The sequence below is a fragment of the Salmo trutta genome, chromosome 18 (assembly GCF_901001165.1).
Source record: "Salmo trutta chromosome 18, fSalTru1.1, whole genome shotgun sequence".
In the NCBI taxonomy this organism is placed as follows: domain Eukaryota; kingdom Metazoa; phylum Chordata; class Actinopteri; order Salmoniformes; family Salmonidae; genus Salmo; species Salmo trutta.
Window position 1 is genome coordinate 33,836,649 of NC_042974.1, and position 21,402 is coordinate 33,858,050.

The 21,402-nt window shown below is 41.8% G+C and overlaps 1 protein-coding gene across 6 annotated transcripts in view; it reads left to right on the top strand.

Moving 5' to 3' along the window:
• Nucleotides 1-21,402, top strand: part of LOC115153216 (protocadherin-15-like) — a 324,073-nt gene that overhangs the window by 136,523 nt on the left and 166,148 nt on the right. For all 6 annotated transcript variants that reach the window (XM_029698418.1, XM_029698421.1, XM_029698420.1 and 3 more), the window contains 5 exons: nucleotides 3,125-3,331; nucleotides 8,418-8,552; nucleotides 11,489-11,638; nucleotides 15,303-15,496; nucleotides 20,619-20,751. In XM_029698418.1, the coding sequence (XP_029554278.1) occupies nucleotides 3,125-3,331; nucleotides 8,418-8,552; nucleotides 11,489-11,638; nucleotides 15,303-15,496; nucleotides 20,619-20,751 (819 nt within the window). The remainder of the gene's footprint in view (nucleotides 1-3,124; nucleotides 3,332-8,417; nucleotides 8,553-11,488; nucleotides 11,639-15,302; nucleotides 15,497-20,618; nucleotides 20,752-21,402) is intronic.

The window sequence follows — 21,402 nt, forward strand, 5'->3', positions numbered from 1 at the left end:
CCAGCTACAGTTGAAGTCGGAAGTTTACATACACTTAGGTTGGAGTCATTAAAACTCGTTTTTCAACCACTCCACACATTTTTTGTTAACCTATAGTTAACTATAGTTTTGGAAAATCGGATAGAACATCTACTTTGTGCATAACACAAGTAATAATTCCAACAATTGTTTACAGACAGATTAATTCACTGTATCACAATTGGGTCAGAAGTTTATATACACTAAGTTGACTGTGCCTTTAAACAGCTTGGAAAATTCCAGAAAATTATGTTATGGCTTTAGAAGCTTCTGATAGGCTAATTGACATAATTTGACTCAGTTGGAGGTGTATCTGTGGATGTATTTCAAGGCCTACCTTCAAACTCAGGGCCTCTTTGCTTGACATCATGGGAAAATCTAAAGAAATCAGCCAAGACCTAAGAAAAAGAATTGTAGACCTTCACAAGTCTGGTTCATCCTTGGGAGCAATTTCCAAACGCCTGAAGGTACCATGTTCATCTGTATAAACAATAGTACACATGTATAAACACCATGGGACCACGCAGCCGTCATACCGCTCAGGAAGGAGACGCATTCTGTCTCCTAGAGATGAACGTACTTTGGTGTGAAAAGTGCAAATCAATCCCAGAACAACAACAAAGGACCTTGTGAAGATGCTGGAGGAAACAGGTCCAAAAGTATCTATATCCACAGTAAAACAAGTCCTATATCGACATAACCTGAAAGGCCGCTCAGCAAGGAAGAAGCCAATGCTCCAAAACAGCCATAAAAAAGCCAGACTACGGTTTGCAACTGCACATGGGAACAAAGAAAGTACTTTTTGGAGAAATGTCATCTGGTCTGATGAAACAAAAATAGAACTGTTTGGCCATAATGACCATCGTTATGTTTGGAGGAAAAAGGGGGAGGCTCGCAAGCCGGAGAACAACATCCCAACCATGAAGCACGGGGGTGGCAGTATCATGTTGTGGGGGTGCTTTGCTGCAGGAGGGACTGGTGCATTTCACGAAATAGAAGGCATCATGAGGCAGGAAAATAATGTGGATATATTGAAGCAAGACATCAGTCAGGAAGTTAAAGCTTGGTTGCAAATGGGTATTCCAAATGGGCAATGACCCCAAACATACTTCCAAAGTTGTGGCAAAATGGCTAAAGCACAACAAAGTCAAGGTATTGGAGTGGCCATAATAAAGCCCTGACGTCAATCCCATAGAAAAGTTATGGGTAGAACTGAAAAAGCGTGTGCGAGCAAGGAGGAATGGGCCAAAGTTTACCCAAATTATTGTGGGGAGCTTGTGGAAGGCTACCCAAACCGTTTGACCCAAGTTAATCAATTTAATAGCAATGCTACTAAATACTAATTGAGTGTATGTAAACTTCTGACCCACTGGGAATGTGATGAAAGAAAAAAAAGCTGAAATAAATCATTCTCTCTATGATTATTCTGACATTTCACATTCTTAAAATAAAGTGATGATCCTAACTGACCTAAGACAGGGCATTTTTACTTGGATTAGATGTCAGGAATTGTGAAAAACTGAGTTTAAATGTATTTGGCTAAGGTGTATGTAAACTTCCGACTTCAAATGTATATGTGAATCATAATAATCTAGCTAACCAGATAGTTTATCAGGCTAAAGCTAATGTTATGCAAGGTAGATGTCAATTATTTGTGGGTAGCCAGCTAACAATGTTTTGTGTCTACCGTATCTGGCTAGCTAACAGTAGTAGCTTTGTAACACATTTATGTAGTGTTTATGAAGGCTTTATGAAGCCTTTATAAGCTACACATTTTTAAAAAACATTTTTGAACAGACAGAAACTCTCTGTACTCCCTCGTCTTTCTCAGTAACTTTCCAGACAGATAGTTTGTTCCCCTTAATAAATACACTCTTATATAGTGCCAGTAATACAGTAAGTATATTTCACGTTAGAACCCAACAGTGGCAATCATGTTTCTCTTTGTTTACAGCATGTGTTACAGTCTAAGAGTAGTGTGTTGCCAATGAGCTATGACCTATTGTGATTGTATGTGCCATACAGTGTATTCAGACAGCATTTGTTGAACTTGAAAAACAGAAATAGCTCACTTCCTGTACATAAGTATTCACACCCCTGAGTCAATACTTTGTATAAGTACTTTTGCAGGTGATTACAGGTTTGAGTTGTCTTGGATATGGCTGTAACAGCTTTGCACATCTGTATTCGGGTATTTTCTCCCATTTTTCCTTGTAGATTTTCTCAAGCTCTGTTAAGTTAGATGGGGAGTGGTGGTAAACAGCAAATATCAAGTCTTTCCACAGATTTTCAATGGGATCCAAGTCTGAGCTTCTGTCTGGCCACTCTCCCATAAAGCCCAGATTGGTAAAGTGCTGTAGAGACTGTTGTCTTTCTGACAGGTGATCCCATTTTATAATTATTTTACCTATACTTAACTAGGCAAGAACAAATTCTTATTTACAATGTTGGCCTAGGAACAGTGGGTTAACTGCCTTGTTCAGGGGCAGAACGACATATTTTGACCTTTGCTGCTCGGGGATTCAATCCACCAACCTTTCGGTTACTGGCCCAACGCTCTAACCACTAGGCTACATGCAGCTCCACATCTCAGACAAGGAACTCTGTAGTTCTGTCAGAGTGGTCAATGGGTTCTTGGTCACCTCCCTGACCAACGTCCTTCTTGCCCAGTTGCTCAGTTTGGCCGGATGTCCAGCTCTAGGCAGAGACTGGGTAGTTCCATATTTTTTCAATTTCCCAATGATGGAGACCACTGCTCTTGGAAATTTTCAAAACTCTAGAAATGGTTTTATACCCTTCCCCAGATATATGCCTCATCACAATTCGATCTCAGAGATCTACGGACGTCATGGTATAGTTTCTGCTCTGACATGCACTGTCAACAGTGGGACCTTACATAGACATGTGTGTTTCTTTCTAAATCATGTCAACAAATAATAATACTAATAGAATACAATCAATTTTGAATTCATGCTGTACCACAACAAAATGTGGAATAAGTCAAAGGGTATGAATACTTTCTGAAGGTACTGTATGTTGTAAGTTGCATGTCAGTACATGTTACAGTGAGGTTCATAATACATATAAACTTGTCTCCTTCCTTTAGGCTGAGCAGGACAACGGCCACCCCCTCCCAGCGTATGCTGACTTGATCATTGATATCCTGGATGAGAACAACCAGGCTCCATACTTCCAGTTCCAATCCTACCAGGGATACGTCAGCGAGTCCTCCCCAGTGGGAACCACCATCTCTGCCAGCTCCAACCTCACTGCCCCCCTGGGCATCATTGCCCTGGACAACGACATTGAGGAGGTATGGGAATGTGCGCGTAAACAGACACAGACTCAGAAGTGAACACACACACAAACAATCTTGTACAACCAACCTTGTGGGGACACACAATTCAATCCCATTCAAAGTCCAATTTTCCCTAACCCCTAAACCTAACACTAATCTTAACCCTAAAACTAACCCTAGCTCCTAACCCTAAACCTAATTCTAACCCTAACACTAATTCTAATTCTAACCTTAACCCTAAACCCCCTAGAAATAGCATTTGACCTTGTGGGGACTAACAAAATGTCCGTAGTTCGTAAATCTTTTGTTTGTTTACTATTCTTGTGGGGACTTCTGTTACGTTACAGTTTATTCTAAAATGGATTAAATACATTGTTTTCCTCAGCAATCTACACACAATACCCCAGAATGACAAAGCAAAAACAGGTTTTTAGACATTTTAGCTAATTTATTATATATTTTTTTTAAATAATGAAAATCCTTATTTACATAAGTATTCAGACCCTTTGCTATAAGACTCAAAATTGAGCTCAGGTGCATCTTGTTTCCATTGATCATCCTTCAAATGTTTCTACAACTTGATTGGACTCCACCTGTGGTAAATTCAATTGATTGGACATGATTTGGAAAGGCACACACCTGTCTATATAAGGTCCCACAGTTGACAGTGCATGTCAAAGCAAAAACCAAGCCATGAGGTTGAAGGAATTGTCCGTAGAGCTCCAAGACAGGACTATGTCAAGGCACAGATCTGGGGAAGGGTACCAAAAAATGTCTACAGCATTAAAGGTCACCAAGAACACAGTGGCCTCCATCATTCCTAAATGGAAGAAGTTTGGAACCACCATGACCTTTCCTAGAGCTGGCCGCCCGGTCAAACTGAGGTAGAGTTCTTCTGTGGAGATGGGCGAACCTTCCAGAAGGACAACCATCTCTGCAGCACCACCAATCAGGCCTTTATGGTTGAGTGGCCAGACAAAAGCCAATCCTCAGTAAAAGGCACATGACAGCCCGCTAGGAGTTTGCCAAAAGGCATCTAAAGACTCTCAGACCATGAGAAACAATATTCTCTGGTCTAATGAAACAAAGATTGAACACCTTGGACTGAATGCCAAGTGTCATGTCTGGAGGAAAGTAGTGTAGTGGAGCTAGTCGTACCCCTTGACTTATTCCACATTTTGTTGTGTTACAGCCTGATAATGCCAAATAATTGACAAATAATGGAAAATGAAATACAGAAATATCTAATTTACATAAGTTTTCACTCCCCTGAGTCAATATGTTTTAAAAGCACATTTGGCGTCTTTTTGGGTAAGTTTCTGAGAGTTTTCCACTCCTGGAGTGTGCAATATTTGCCCATTTTCAAAATTATCTATCAAATTGATTAGTGATCATTGCTAGAGAACCATTTTCAGATATTGTCATAGATTTAAAGTAGATTTAAGTCATAACTGTAACTTAGCCAATCAGGAACATTCACACTCGTCTTAGTAATCAACTCCAGTGTAGATTTGGCCATGTGTTATTGTCCTGCTGAAAGGTAAATTCATCTCCCAGTGTCTGGTGGAAAGCAGACTGAACCATGTTTTCCTCTAGAGTTTTGCCTGTACTTATCTCCATTCCGTAAATTTTTTATCTTGAAAAACTCCCCAGATTACAAGCATATCCATAACATCATGGACCCAATACTATGGTTGAAAATATGGAGAGCAATATTCAGTAATGTGTTGGATGTATTTGCCCCAAACATAACACTTTGTATTCTGGACAAAAAGTTGATTGCTTTGCCACATTCTTTGCAGTTTTACTTTAGTGCCTTGTTGCAAACAGGATGCATGTTTTGAATTTTTTTTTTCTTTGTGGGCTTCCTTCTTTTCACTATGTCAATTAGGTTAGTATTGTAGAGTAACTTCAATGTTGTTGATCCATCCCCAGTTTTCTCCCATCACAACTCTGTAACTGATTTAAGTTACCATTGGCCTCATGGTGAAACCTCTCAGCGGTTTCCTTCCTCTCCAGCAACTGAATTAGGAAGGACACCTGTATCTTTTTAGTGACTGGGTGTATTGGTACAGCATCCAATGTGTAATTAATAACTTCCCCATGCTCAAAGGGATATTCAATGTCTGTTTTTTGTTTTTTATCCATCTACCAAAAGGTGTCCTTCTTTGCAAGCCATTGGAAAACTTCCATGGTCTTTGTGGTTGAAATTCACTGCTCAACTGAGGGACCTTACATATAACTGTATGTGTTGGGTACTGCCTGCAGCACACCACCCTGCATCCCACTGTTGGCTTGCTTTTGAAGCTAAGCAGGGTTGACCCTGGTTGGTCCCTGGATGGGAGAACATATGCTGCTGGAAGTGGTGTTGACGGTCCAGTAGGAGGGACTCTTTCCTCTGACAAAAAACAACAACACCCCAATGCCCCAGGATAGTGATTGGGGACATTGCCCTGTGTAAAGGTGCTGGGCTTTCGATTGGATGTTAAATGGGTGTCCTGATTCTCTGTGGTCATTAATGATCCCAAGACAATTATCATAATAGTAGGGGTGTTGGCTAAATTCCCAATCTGACCCTCATACCATCATGACAAACTAATCATCCCCAGCTTCTAATTGGCTCCTCTCCTCTGTCACTATTCCCCAGGTTGTTACTGTAAATGAAAATGTGTTCTTAGTCAGCATACCTGGTAAAATTAGGGTGTGAATCCTTTCTGATCAGTTAATATGGCTGATGGACCAGATCTGAGGAAGTGTTTCCCTCAACATATTTCCCTCAACATTTCTATGGATGGATTTTGGCTTGGCATGCCTCATAATATGAAGTAAAATGTCCACGTTTCAAACAATGAAGGAAAATGAAAATATAAATGCTGATAGGCCTAACCATCTCCTGGTAGATGGAAAGGCTTTCCCAAAAAACTAAATTTAACCTCAATTTAATATAACTAGCTACAAAGTAGCCTATGCCTACCTGGCAGAATGATATCATGATTATTTGCATCAATCCAGTGGCTATTTCTTTTAATGTGCACTACAGAAACACTGATAACAAACCAACAGTGCTAGGTGACTGCACACTTGAATTAAAATGTAACTACACAAACAAAATGTCTTAGATTTTTCCCATTCCTCAAAGTGGTCTCCTGATTTAAGTATTGTTGTGGACGTAGAACATCCAATCTTGTGAATTTCTGACTCAGTTGACAACCTCTTTTATCTTTTTAAATTGTAGGCCTACTAATTTATTAGCCTACTTGCACAGTACAGCTTGGGTCGGCCTGACTGTGAAATACGAATATGGGATTTATCATTTTACTGTAGGTCATTCAGAGTACATGTCACTGTTTCTCATAGAATTCTAAACACAAGGCGTCAATCCTTCGCATGGCAGGCCGTTTGGATTTTTTTTGCCAACGTTTTAGTATACCCACTTCTCCAGGCACCACTACTGTATTATCACTGTTGCTGCTTTGTCTATTTGTTGTACCTGGTTCAAACAGGTAATGTATTTGTTGTACCTGGCCACCTGTAGGGAATATTGTGTTTTTTGGTGCTGTGATGACTAAAAGTTTGCCTTTAGGTTTTACTCTACTGCATGGTGTGTGTTCAAACCTCTTTCAATTCTTTCAGATGTGTGACTTTGTTTCCCTCCAATGATCCCTTTCTTCATAGACAAGTCTAATGTGTTTGTATTTTGCCGTGTGTGCTTGTTTTTCTAGTCAAGTAAAAAAAAATATTTTAGTGGATAAATACACAGATCCCACAATACATTGAGTACATTCAGTGTGTGTGTATGTGTGTGTGTGTTTCTTCGGTTTTACTATCCTTGTGGGGAGCAGAAGTACTTACAAGGATAGTAAAACAAGGACATTTTGGACAAGTGGGAACATTTCACAAGTCCCCACAAGGAAAAAGGCTATTTTAGGCTTAGGGGTTAGGTTTAGGGTTAGGGATAGAATTAGGGTCAATAGTTAGGGGGAGGTTCAGAGTTAGGGGTTTGGGGTTCAGGTTAGGGTTAGGGTTAGGTTAAGGGTTAGGTTAGCAGTTAGGGGAAAGTAGGATTTTGAATTGGAATCAATTGTTTGGTCCCCCACAAGGACAGTAAAACAAACGTGTGTGTGTGTGTGTTGAGGTGAGGATTCTGAAACGCTCACAATTTCAAACAGGCGCTGACAGGAATGGGTTTTCTAAGCAACTCAACAGCATTTAAATGGACGAAAAACAAACATTGAGACACACCAGGATACACACACCAGGATACAATTTGCTCCACTCTGTGTTTTTGTCACCAGGACATTTATCTTTGTGTTGATGATGTTGAAAAGAATGTATTCATAATTTCCTCAGATGACACCTAACACATTAAGCTCCCCCACAGCCTGCCTGCCCCTCTCTCTCTGTCTCTCTCTCCCTTTCTCTCAGCAGGGTGAGATTAATAGAACACTGCACTTTGCAGCTCTAAAACAGATCAATGGGCAAAGAAGTGTGGATGTTTAGCAGACAGGCAGGCCCTTAATGACTGACATGAATCACCCTAACAACCCAAGCCTACTTCAATCTCCCTTGTACCAACAGGAAATTAAGTTGATTTGTTTGGGAAGTTATAAAACAGTATTGAAGTGTTTCTATTATCTAGCTATGGGTCCCTACTTTTAGGCCACATTACTCCCTAGGCCTACTCCGTTTTATATTCATATCGACAGATCACATACAAGATTGATATTAAAGCACATGAGTGTTCACATTAACAATTATACACAATGTTATACTTTCAAACGGCTTTACTATATAGTACAGTATGCTGAGAAACGCCTAGGTTTTTGTAACCTTTCACATACTGCATACTGTAGCTTGTGGCCAGAGCCACAATGAAACACTTACAATTGCAGTGCGGGGGTATAGAATCATAGGATTTCTTAGAATTTCCTCAAAGCCTTCCCCTTTTCTCAGTACTGTGTTCTCAGTACTATGTTGTCTTTGTCAGCAGGCTGACTTGTTTTGTCTCTAATAATTTTTCTTCAGTGGCATGGCTGCAGACTTGAGTAAGGTCATGTCACCGTGATAACATTCTTTTCTCCGATGGCTTTTCTTTTTGTAGAACAAAGACCCCCTGGTGACAGTGACTCTGGACGACTTGAGCACCACCTTTGACATAACCCCGACCGGCATCACCCGCTACCTCAGACTGCTCAAACCCGTGGACAGAGAGAAGCAGATGACCTACACCTTCATGGTAGGCCTCGATCCAACCTCATCCACACATATTACCAAGTAACCTTTGGAACCCTTTGGAGATGGAATTAGCTCTTTTGGATCTTGCAACCAAAGGTCCTAGTGTGCACCTGTCCGTGTGTGTGTGTGTGTGTGTGTACATGGACTTGTTCCGGTGATAATACACTGTAGTAATGATATGCAGATATTACCTTTGAAGAGTTTCATCAATAGTATGTTTATTATGCCTCTGTTGAGAGGCTTTGATCGTTGCCCTACTGTCATTGGAATGATCCGTATGTCACGTTCTGACCATAGAAAGCTTGTATTTTCTATGGCAGAGTAGGTCAGGGCGTGACAGGGGGTTTTGTCTAGTTTATTTATTCCTATGTTGGTTCAAGTTTATTTTTTCTGTGTTGGGGGTTTTGTCTAGTTTCTGAATTTCTATGTGGGGTTCTAGTTTCTGTATTTCTATGTTGTTTTTTTTGGATGATCCCCAATTAGAGGCAGCTGGTCATCGTTGTCTCTAATTGGGGATCATATTTAAGTTGTTGGTTTTCCCACGAGGTTTTGTGGGAGATTATTTTGAGTAAGTTTATGTTGCACCTCTTCGTCACGGTTTGTTGTTTTGGTCATTAGTTTATTTGTATGTCTTGCATAGTTTCACAGTTATAATAAAATGTGGAACGATACACACGCTGCGCTTTGGTACCATTCTTCAGACAGCCGTGACACCGTACTTATGAAAGGCAGCATGTCATTAAAGTTAAAACTGCTCTCTCATGTGTCTGATGATGTGTTCCACTCCATCGCCCTCCCCAAGAATCAACGTCCCTCAAAGGAATCTTCCTCCAGTGTAGCCCTTTCTTGCAGTCAATGACCAAAAGCGCCCCATTTTGGGTCATGGTTGGGTCATATTTTGGGTCATATTTTTTTTTAATAATAATCACAAAATATATATACTGCTCAAAAAAAAGGGAACACTTAAACAACACATCCTAGATCTGAAGAAAGAAATAATCTTATTAAATACTTTTTTCTTTACATAGTTGAATGTGCTGACAACAAAATCACACAAAAATAATCCATGGAAATCCAATTTATCAACCCATGGAGGTCTGGATTTGGAGTCACACTCAAAATTACAGTGGAAAACCACACTACAGGCTGATCCAACTTTGATGTAATGTCCTTAAAACAAGTCAAAATGAGGCTCAGTAGTGTGTGTGGCCTCCACGTGCCTGTATGACCTCCGTACAACGCCTGGGCATGCTCCTGATGAGGTGGTGGATGGTCTCCTGAGGGATCTCCCCCAGACCTGGACTAAAGCATCCGCCAACTCCTGCACAGTCTGGTGCAACGTGGCGTTGGTGGATGGAGCGAGACATGATGTCCCAGATGTGCTCAATTGGATTCAGGTCTGGGAACGGGTGGGCCAGTCCATAGCATCAATGCCTTCCTCTTGCAGGAACTGCTGACACACTCCAGCCACACGAGGTCTAGCATTGTCTTGCATTAGGAGGAACCCAGGGCCAACCGCACCAGCATATGGTCTCACAAGGGGTCTGAGGATCTCATCTCGGTACCTAATGGCAGTCAGGCTACCTCTGGCGAGCACATGGAGGGCTGTGCGGCCCCCCAAAGAAATGCCACCCCACACCATGACTGACCCACCGACAAACCGGTCATGCTGGAGGATGTTGCAGGCAGCAGAACGTTCTCCACGGCGTCTCCAGACTCTGTGACGTCTGTCACGTGCTCAGTGTGAACCTGCTTTCATCTGTGAAGAGCACAGGGCGCCAGTGGCGAATTTGCCAATCTTGGTGTTCTCTGGCAAATGCCAAACGTCCTGCACGGTGTTGAGCTGTAAGCACAACCCCCACCTGTGGACGTCGGGCCCTCATACCACCCTCATGGAGTCTGTTTCTGACCGTTTGAGCAGACACATGCACATTTGTGGCCTGCTGGAGGTTATTTTGCAGGGCTCTGGCAGTGCTCCTCCTTGCACAAAGGCGGAGGTAGCGGTCCTGCTGCTGGGTTGTTGCCCTCCTACGGCCTCCTCTACGTCTCCTGATGTACTGGCCTGTCTCCTGGAAGCGCCTCCATGCTCTGGACACTACGCTGACAGACACAGCAAACCTTCATGCCACAGCTCGCATTGATGTGCCATCCTGGATGAGCTGCACTACCTAAGCCACTTGTGTGGGTTGTAGACTCCGTCTCATGCTACCACTAGAGTGAAAGCACCGCCAGCATTCAAAAGTGACCAAAACATCAGCCAGGGAGCATAGGAACAGAGAAGTGGTCTGTGGTCCCCACCTGCAGAACCACTCCTTTATTGGGGGTGTCTTGGTAATTGCCTATAATTTCTACCTGTTGTCTTTTCCATTTGCACAACAGCATGTGAAATTTATTGTCAATCAGTGTTGCTTCCTAAGTGGACAGTTTGATTTCACAGAAGTGTGATTGACTTGGAGTTACATTGTGTTGTTTAAGTGTTCCCTTTATTTTTTTGAGCAGTGTATAAACAATGAAAAAAAGGTGTTTCTCTGTCAAACAGCTCTGTTATTTTTCAGTCTTCTGTGATGTATATAAAGTGTAATATTAGGATGCAAACTCAAAATTGAATACATTTCAACTCTATATCTGACATGGTACAGGTGTGTGAGGTGTATGCTTTTTGGTTCAAAGTAGATTTGTTTAAGACCACCAATAATTACTCTGTGTGGCCCTGATTTAACCTCCCACTTTAGCCTCCCACTTGGTGTTTCCTTTATTTTGGCAGTTACATGTACATCTGATGTCATTATCAGACCTGGGTTCAAATAGTATTGTTTTCTTTAAAGTACTTAAGTTGCACTTGATTGAGTTTAACTGGTGCTATCAGAGTAAATAGTAACAAATAAAGTATTTTTTACTGCTCTCTTTTACTGCTGCTCTCTGTTATCCTGTGTGTAGATGATGGCATCAGATGGGATACAGGAGAGCACCCGGGTGACGGTCAACATCCTGGTGATTGATGCCAATGACAACACGCCCACCTTCGGCGAAGTCTCTGACACCGTTGAGGTGTTCACTGATATGCAGCCAGGAAAAACAGTACTGCAGGTAATTAGCACATCTCTGTCTATCTTCCTGTCCCCCTTTCTCTTTGTCTTTCTCTCCTCTTTCTCTCTTTCTGTGTCTCTCCCTTATTTTTCTCTCACTTTTTCTCTCTTTTGGTGTCTCTCCCTCTCCCTTCCCTCTCTCTCTTCCTCTCTGTGTATCTCTCACTATCTCTCTCTCTTTCTCTCTCGGGCCCAGTTTCCGCACACAATCCAGTACCTTAGATCAACAGTCCAAGCCCCAGAACAATCCACTCTTTCTTTGATCAGAGCTGATGACTCAAGAACAATCTTGTTTCTTACAACAGTAGTCAGGACTCAAATACTATTAGCTCAGTATTGATATGACTCGACGTAATACACTACCATGGGTCAACAGTTAGGACTCCAAATCAATCTCCTATCCTATAACAACAATGGTCACTGTCGTCATATGTCTGAATGGATTGCAGAGTTTATTTACTTTTATTTACTTATTTACTTTGACTCAGATTCTAATTTGATTGGTTTGAAGGTTTGGGGTTGGGTTTGGTGTTTGTGTGTGTGTGTGTGTCTGTGCACATGCATGTGCATGCATGTGCTTGTGTTTCGAGTCAAATTGTTTACAGCAGGAAGTCCCCTCGTTGACATATCTGGTTTTATGGAGTTCGTTCAGCAGCAGTGTGCGTTTGTCTCTCATTTGGTAGGCAGAGCATGATTTCCCATCTTACAGTCTCTCAGCACACAATCACAAAAAAAATGTCAGACACATAAAAGGTCAAGTTTAATCTGTGTTTAAAATCATCCGCCCAGCCCAACTGAAATGAGGCCGGCGGTCAAGTGGCGGCCGGTACAACCACTTAACCTGTTTTTATAAGCCATTTATATGAGTCTCCGGGCCTCTAAGGATGAAGGTTTAATTGATGCTGCTATTTCATATATTAGACATTACAGCTCTATATGAAAAAAGAGTTCATAAAGCCTGGCTAAGGATGCTGTGAGTTGTAAATGGTGGGGTGTCCAAATTAATTAGCTGGAAGGGAAGGGTGGCTGTTTAATTTTTGAGATAACACTGCATGTTTCTAAGATCTATATCTTTCGTGTGTACAGATTCCATTCGGAAAGTATTCAGACCCCTTGTTACGTTACAGCCTTACTCGAAAATGGATATAAAACAAAGATCCTCAGCAATCTACACACAACACCCCATAATGAAAGAGTGAAAAAAATGATTTTATACATTTTTGCAAATTTATTGAAAACAAAAAACTGAAACACCTTATTTGCGAAGGCATTGTATTTAAATATATGTCACGCCCTGACCAGCAGATGGAGCTGTTGTAGTAGTTTGGGGGTCAGGACGTGGCAGACTTGTGCGTGTGTGTGTTTGAATGTTATCTGTGTCTTGTGTCTCCTGATCAGGAACAGCTGGGGATCGTTGTTCCTGATTGGGAGTCATATATGTAGGAGTATGTTTGTCACTGGGGGTTGTGGGGAATTGTTCTTGCACTGCGTTTGCATAGCCTGTGAGACTGTCCATATTGTGAGTATCATTTATTGTTTTGTTTTCCGGTGGATGCTTTGCCTTTTACCAATTAAAAGAATGAGTGTCCACACTTCCGCTGCGCCTTGGTCCTTCTCTCTCATATACGACATATTCGCCGAAGAGTACAACATTTTCTGTGACAGAATTCCCCACCACCAAACCAGGACCAAGCAGCGGAAGAAGGCGGGCGAGGACTGGGAGACACGACGGGTAAGGGAGACCGAGAGGCACCCCCAAGATTTTTTTAGGGGGGTCACAAGGGCTGTTTGACGGGGCAAGAGCTGCCCGCCAGTCAGTCACCAGAGCTGCCCGCCAGTCAACAGTCACCAGAGCTGCCCGCCAGTCAACAGTCACCAGAGCTGCCCGCCAGTCAACAGTCGCCAGAGCTGCCCGCCAGTCAACAGTCGCCAGAGCTGCCCGCCAGTCAACAGTCGTCAGAGCTGCCCGCCAGTCAACAGTCGTCAGAGCTGCCCGCCAGTCAACAGTCGTCAGAGCTGCCCGCCAGTCAACAGTCGTCAGAGCTGCCCGCCAGTCAACAGTCGTCAGAGCTGCCCGCCAGTCAACAGTCGCCAGTGTGGCCAGAGTGCCCTGAACTGCCGGAGTGGCCAGACTGCCCTGAACTGCCGGAGTGGCCAGACTGCCCTGAACTGCCGGAGTGGCCAGACTGCCCTGAACTGCCGGAGTGGCCAGACTGCCCTGAACTGCCGGAGTGGCCAGACTGCCCTGAACTGCCGGAGTGGCCAGACTGCCCTGAACTGCCGGAGCGGCCAGACTGCCCTGAACTGCGGAACGGCAAGACTGCCCTGAACTGCCAGACCGCCCAGACTGTCCCGAGCTGCCAGACCGCCCAGACTGTCCCGAGCTGCCAGACCGCCCAGACTGTCCCGAGCTGCCAGCCTGCCCAGACTGCCCCGAGCTGCCAGACCGCCCCGAGCTGCCAGACTGCCCCGACAGCCTGGAACGGCCAGAACCGGAGCCACCTCCAGGAGAGGTGGGTTGGGGAGGGAGGGTGTAGCACAGTGCCGTCGGTGACGGCAGCCACCCTCCCTTCCCTCCCTTATTGTTTAAGGGTTAGTGTTTATGGGTTTTGTTGGGGATTTTGTTTGTTGGTGTTTTGTTTTGTGGTTAGGTGCATTCCGGGGTCTGCACCTTGAGGGGGGGGGGGGGTACTGTCACGTCCTGACCAGCAGATGGAGCTGTTGTAGTAGTTTGGGGGTCAGGACGTGGCAGTCTTGTGTGTGTGTGTGTGTGTTTGAATGTTCTCTGTGTCTTGTGACTCCTGATCAGGAACAGCTGGGGATCGTTGTTCCTGATTGGGAGTCATATATGTAGGAGTATGTTTGTCACTGGGGGTTGTGGGGAATTGTTCTTGCACTGCGTTTGCATAGCCTGTGAGACTGTCCATATTGTGAGTATCATTTGTTGTTTTGTTTTCCGGTGGATGCTTTTCCTTTTACCAATTAAAAGAATGAGTGTCCACACTTCCGCTGCGCCTTGGTCCTTCTCTCTCATATGCGACATATTCGCCGAAGAGTACGACATTTTCTGTGACAATATATTTACATTTGAATCAACAAGCCCACACGATTAGACTGAGCATTTCAATGGCAAAAGGAAGCTCAGGAAAATAAATTAAAAAAATATATTTGTAGTTATTTTCATGAAATAAACACACACAGTAAGAAACTGAATAGGGGCTTTAATAGATTAATCATTCTCACTAATAAATTCATAAAGGTCACTACATTTGCATCAATATTTTAGGAGGGAGGAGAAGTTGTTTACTCTAGCAGTTACAAAAGGTCAGTAGTTTTTGTAAACATTACACACAGCTTACAAGAGCACCCTCTGGTAAATGTCACTCAAATTATATGACTGCCCTTTACACAAAACAGGTCATGATTTGAAAAGGTAATACAATTTTACTGAAATAGATGTCTGCGTTTCCTCCACCATTACAAAGACAGGAGGGACCCTCCCACAAATTATTATTGCCCCCCTACCTACAAGCATTTTCAACGCAGTTCAGTAAATTGAATAGTTGGCGGCTTTGAATGTTTTAGGGCCTTCCACACCGTGCAGAAATGCACTGAAACACTGAATTCTTCCTCTTTCAAAGACTCCATCTCTCTCTCTCTCTCAGCTAAAAGCATTGGATGCTGATGAGGGGTTAAATGGACTTGTGACCTATGAGATACTTGCCGGAGCACAAGGGGATTTCATCATCAATAACCGCACTGGACAAATCACCATCGCACCCAGGACAGCTCTTAGCATGGGTCATTCTTATGCCCTCACAGTGAAGGCCGCCGACAACGCACCAGATAGCGAGAGAAGGTACAGTAATTTAATCCAATCATCTTTTCATCTATTTGTTCATTTAGCCTTTAATTTGCTCAAACACACCTTTAATGTATTAATGTGTTTATTAAAAGGACTGTATCCCTTGGATATCCTCAGTAATATCCACGCATGATTTAGGTGATGTTTGAGGTAAAATCTTGATTCAGACCTCAGTTTCTTACTCAGTTTTTCATTTTTCATACTTATTCAGTTAAAGTTGCAATATGTCACTTTTTGGGGGATCCAAACAAATTCACATGGAAATCTGATTTATATATCTGTCATTCTCATTGAAGGCAAGTCTAAGAATCGGTAAATCTGTTCTGTGTGTGCTATTTCTTTTCTTCCCGTTCTTAAGTTTCATGTTTGCACCTTTTACTTTTTACACCAGCTTCAAACAGCTGAAAATACAATATTTTAGGTTATTAAAAATATATTTCACAGTGGTTTAGATGGTACAATGATTCTCTACACTATGCATTGCTTGTTTTGTCACGTGAACTGAAATTAGCCGAACTATTCAAATTTTAGCAACCAGGAAATGGTTGAGTGATTTCTGCATATTGCACCTTTAATCATGTATTCAATTATACCTTAATTCATTCTGGCTTTCATTCATTTATTGATCCATCTCATTCCGTCATTGTTCCATTTGATTGTTTATTCATACTGTGCAGTTACTTGCAGGTCTATTAAATTCATGCATATAGAATCATTGTAATATTTATTGAATGCATGTGCATATTGCTGTATCCGCATACAGCCTCTTACAGATTTGCCTGACCATTGAGACAAGCTGTTTACAGTGGCTTGCAAAAGTATTCACCCCCCTTGTTGTTTTTCCTATTTCGTTGCCTTACAACCTGGATTTAAAATATATTTTGGGGGGGTTTGTATCATTTGATTTACACAACATGCCTACTACTTTAAAGATGCAAAATATTTTTTTATTGTGAAACAAACAAGAAATAATACAAAAACTGAAAACTTGAGTGTGCACAACTATTCACCTCCCCAAAGTCAATACTTTGTAGAGAGACATTTTGCAGCAATTACAGCTGCAATTCTCTTGGGGTATGTCTCTATAAGCTTGGCACATCTAGCCACTGGGATTTTTGCCCATTCTTCAAGGCAAAACTTATCCAGCTCATTCAAGTTGGATGGGTTCCGCTGGTGTACAGCAATCTTTAAGTCATACCACAGATTCTCAATTGGATTGAGGTCTGGCCTTTGACTAGACCATTCCAATACATGTAAATGTTTCCCCTTAAACCATTCAAGTGTTGCTTTAGCAGTATGCTTAGGCTCGTTGTCTTCCTGGAAGGTGAACCTCTGTCCCAGTCTCAAATCTCTGGATGACTGAAACAGGTTTCCCCTCAATAATTGCCCTATATTTAGTGCCATTGATAATTCCTTAAATTCTGACCAGTTTCACAGTCCCTGTCGATTAAAAACATCCCCACAGCATGATGCTGCCACCACCATGCTTCACTGTGGGGATGGTGTTCTCGGGGTGATGAGAGGTGTTGGGTTTGCACCAGACATAGCATTTTCCTTATTTGCCAAAAAGTTTAATTTTAGTATAATTTGACCAGAGTACCTTCTTCCATATTTTTGGGGAGTCTCCCTCATGTTTGCTTATTTTTTTCTTTAACCTCTATGGGACCGGCGGGACGAATTCGTCCCACCTACGTAACAGCTAGTGTAATCCTGTGGCGCGATTTTTAAAATGTTTGAAATGCTATTACTTCAATTTCTCAAACATATGACTATTTTACAGCTATTTAAAGACAAGACTCTCGTTAATCTAACCACACTGTCCGATTTCAAAAAGGCTTTACAACGAAAGCAAAACATTAGATTATGTCAGCAGAGTACCCAGCCAGAAATAATCAGACACCCATTTTTCAAGCTAGCATATAATGTCACAAAAACCTAAACCACAGCTAAATGCAGCACTAACCTTTGATGATCTTCATCAGATGACACACCTAGGACATTATGTTATACAATACATGCATGTCTGTTCAATCAAGTTCATATTTATATCAAAAACCAGCTTTTTACATTAGCATGTGACGTTCAGAAAAAGCATACCCCCCGCAAACTTCCGGGGAATTTACTAACAATTTGCTAAATTACTCACGATAAACGTTCACAAAAAGCATAACAATTATTTTAAGAATTATAGATACATTACTCCTCTATGCACTCGATATGTCCGATTTTAAAATAGCTTTTCGGATGAAGCACATTTTGCAATATTCTAAGTACATAGCCCAGCCATCACGGGCTAGCTATTTAGACACCCGGCAAGTTTAGCCTTCACCAAAATCATATTTCCTATGAGAAAAATGGTCTTACCTTTCCTGTTCTTCGTCAGAATGCACTCCCAGGACTTCTACTTCAATAACAAATGTAGGTTTGGTCCCAAATAATCCATCGTTATATCCAAACAGCGGCGTTTTGTTCGTGCGTTCTAGACACTATCAGAATGCTAAATCACGGTCGTGCGCATGGCGCAGAACGTGACAAAAAATTTCTAAATATTCCATTACCGTACTTCGAAGCATGTCAACCGCTGTTTAAAATCAATTTGTATGCAATTTATCTCGTAGAAAAGCGATAATATTCCGACCGGGAATCTGCAATTAGCTAAACAGCCGAAGAAAAATACTCCACGGGGGCGAATCGCGCATGCGCCTAATTCTATTGTCCACTGATGGGACACTTGGAAAAGGAGATAATGTGTTTCAGCCTGAGGCTGCCTCGTCATCGTTCAGGTTTTTCCCGGGTTCTGAGAGCCTATTGGAGCCCTAGGAATTGTCACGTTACAGCTAAGATCCTGACTCTTCAATAAACAGAAGCAAGAACAACAACACCTTGTCAGACAGGGTACTTCCTGCATGAAACCTTCTCAGGTTTTTGCCTGCCATAGGAGTTCTGTTATACTCACAGACACCATTCAAACAGTTTTAGAAACTTTAGGGTGTTTTCTATCCAAACCTGAACAATAATATGCATATTCTAGCTTCTGAGTTTGTGTAGGAGGCAGTTAAAAATGGGCACATATTTTTTCCAAAATTCTCAATGCTGCCCCCTAGCCCGTAGAGGTTAAGCAATGGCTTTTTTCTGGCCACTCTTCTGTAAAGCCCAGCTCTGGAGTGTACAGCTTAAAGTGGTCTGATGGACAGATACTCCAATCTCTGCTATGGAGCTTTGCAGCTCCTTCAAGGTTATCGTTGGTGTCTTTGTTGCCTCTCTGATTAATGCCATCCTTGCCTGGTTCGTGAGTTTTGGTGGGCAAACCTCTCTTGGCAGGTTTGTTGTGGTGCCATATTCTTTTCAATTTTTAATAATGGATTTAATGGTGCTCTGTGGGATGTTCAAAGTTTCTGATATTTTTTTATAACCCAACCCTGATCTCTACTTTTCCACAACTTTGTCCCTGACCTGTTTGGAGAGCTCCTTGGTCTTCATGGTGCCGCTTGCTTGGTGGTACCCTTTGCTTAGTGGTGTTGCAGACTCTGGAGCCTTTGAGATCATGTGACAGATCGTGTGACACTTAAATAAAGTCCACCTGTGTGCAATCTAACTAATTATGTGATTTCTGAAGGTAATTGGTTGCACCAGATCTTGTTTAGGGGCTTCATAGCAAAGGGGTGAATATATATACGCACACACCACTTTTCTGTATATTTTCTTTTTGAATTTTTTTAAACAAGTTATTTTTTCAATTTCACTTCACCAATTTAAACTATTTTGTGTATGTCCATTACATTCAATACAAATAAAAATCAATTTAAATTACAGGTTGTAATGCAACAAAATAGGAAAAACGTCAAGAGGGATGAATACTTTTGCAAGGCACTGTATAATCAAGTATCAGATTATCATTCTTACAGACATTAAAAACACATCTTTGTCTTGAATATCTGTTCCTTTTCAACTATTGTTAATAATGGTGTGAGTCGTTTGATGCAGTTCCTGTAATTGTTGCTTCATATTCCTCTTGGCAAGAAGCAAGTGAGCAGCAAACTATTTTAATAGTCTGTATAAGGTCATAACCATTTCTGTGAGGTGTATGCATAACCATGTTTGTGAGGTGTATACTTAAGGCTACCAAGAATCACTCTGTGTACCGCTGATTTAGCCCACTGCAGTAAAAGGTTAAAGAACTTATGAAAAAGATTGGTGTGTTTTTTCTCCACCTAATCATTGCAAGGGTTGTTCAATGACAGACATGTATTTGTTTGAAATCTATCACCTGATAGTCATTTCAGAGAGACATATAATCATGTTTTGTTGCAAAATGCTATATATGCGCCTCTCTCAGAGAAATACGTAAGTAGTACTGCTATATTTTACAGTCAAATGTGACAACTCAATTTTTTATGAAGAACTGTACAAATTTTACACTTGTGACATCAATATATATATATATATCAATATATATATATACAGATATGAGATCTGTATGTAAAATATTTACAACTTAGTCATTTAACAGATGCTCTTATCCAGAGCGACTTACATTTAGTCCATTTATCTTAAGATCGCTAGGTGAGACAACATTTTTACATTTTAGTCATTTAGCCCCCCATGGGAATCGAACCCACAACCCTGGCATTGCAAACAACACGCTCTACCAACTGAGCCACAGGTAAGCCCATATCACAGTCAAATATACAGGACACAAACATGCCATTCCAGCTAAACAATCGATATATTGCGTTTTGCAACAAAACTCATTTTTTAAACCACATCTAAAAAACAGTAATTTACACACACATGAAGGTACCCATAAGCAATCATTTCTGTTGAAAAAACACAAATGTGATAAATTGGTGTATATAACGTTTTGGAATGAAACTCTTCACATGCAGACTGGCAGTTGACTTATCCACCTATCTTCTTCGAGCTTCTTTAAGCATGGTGTCCTTGTGGGAAGCCTGGAAAGTCATAACAACCACCAACACCATGATGAACCACCACTTTACTATTACTGTATGTGAATGCAACTGTGCAAAGAATGTTGTTGTATTGTTTGTATATCTATTGTATATTGTAAATATAACCTTTCCTTCCCCTCTCATATTGTTCTCCACCCCTACAGGAGTTCTATCACCACTGTGTACATCAAGGTGCTGCCCCCCAACAATCAGAGCCCCCCACGCTTCCCCCTCTTCACCTATGACCTAGAGGTCAGCGAGGCCATGAGGATAGGAGCCATCCTGCTCAACCTACAGGTGAGAGACACACAACTAGGGCTGTGGCAGTCACACCATTTTGTCAGAATAGCATACTCTGAGATGTCCTTATGTTAGGTCCTGATGTGGCTATGCCAAATGGCTATGAGCTACTCTAGTTCATTTAGCAGACAAGATTTGCATATAATTCCATGGCATTATTTTATAGCATGAAAAATACAATTGAAAAAAGCTGAATAAAATATAAAAATTTTCTATAAATTATTTGAGGGAGTGAGCACATGCGGCTGTTCTGTGTTGAGCAGTTAACAAAGAAATAGGTACTCCTATATGCTTCATTTTGTATCATCTTCACTGGGAGTTGGGAAGCAAGTCCAGGGAGTGAATATTTAATAAATAAAGGAACATGGAACAATACAAGGAACACGAATAGTGTACAGACATGAAACAGAAACAGAGTCAATAACACCTAGGGAAAGAACCAAAGGGAGTGACAGCTGTAGTGAAGGTAATCAGGAAGATGATGGAGTCCAGGTGAGTCTGATGTGGCACTGGTGTGCGTAACGATGGTGACAGGTGTGCGCAGACCCATTGCCCTCGAGTGCCGAAGAGGAAGTATACGTGACAGTACCCCCATCCTGACGTGCGGCTCCAGCCGCAGGACGCTGGCCAGAGGGATGGTCCCGGGGA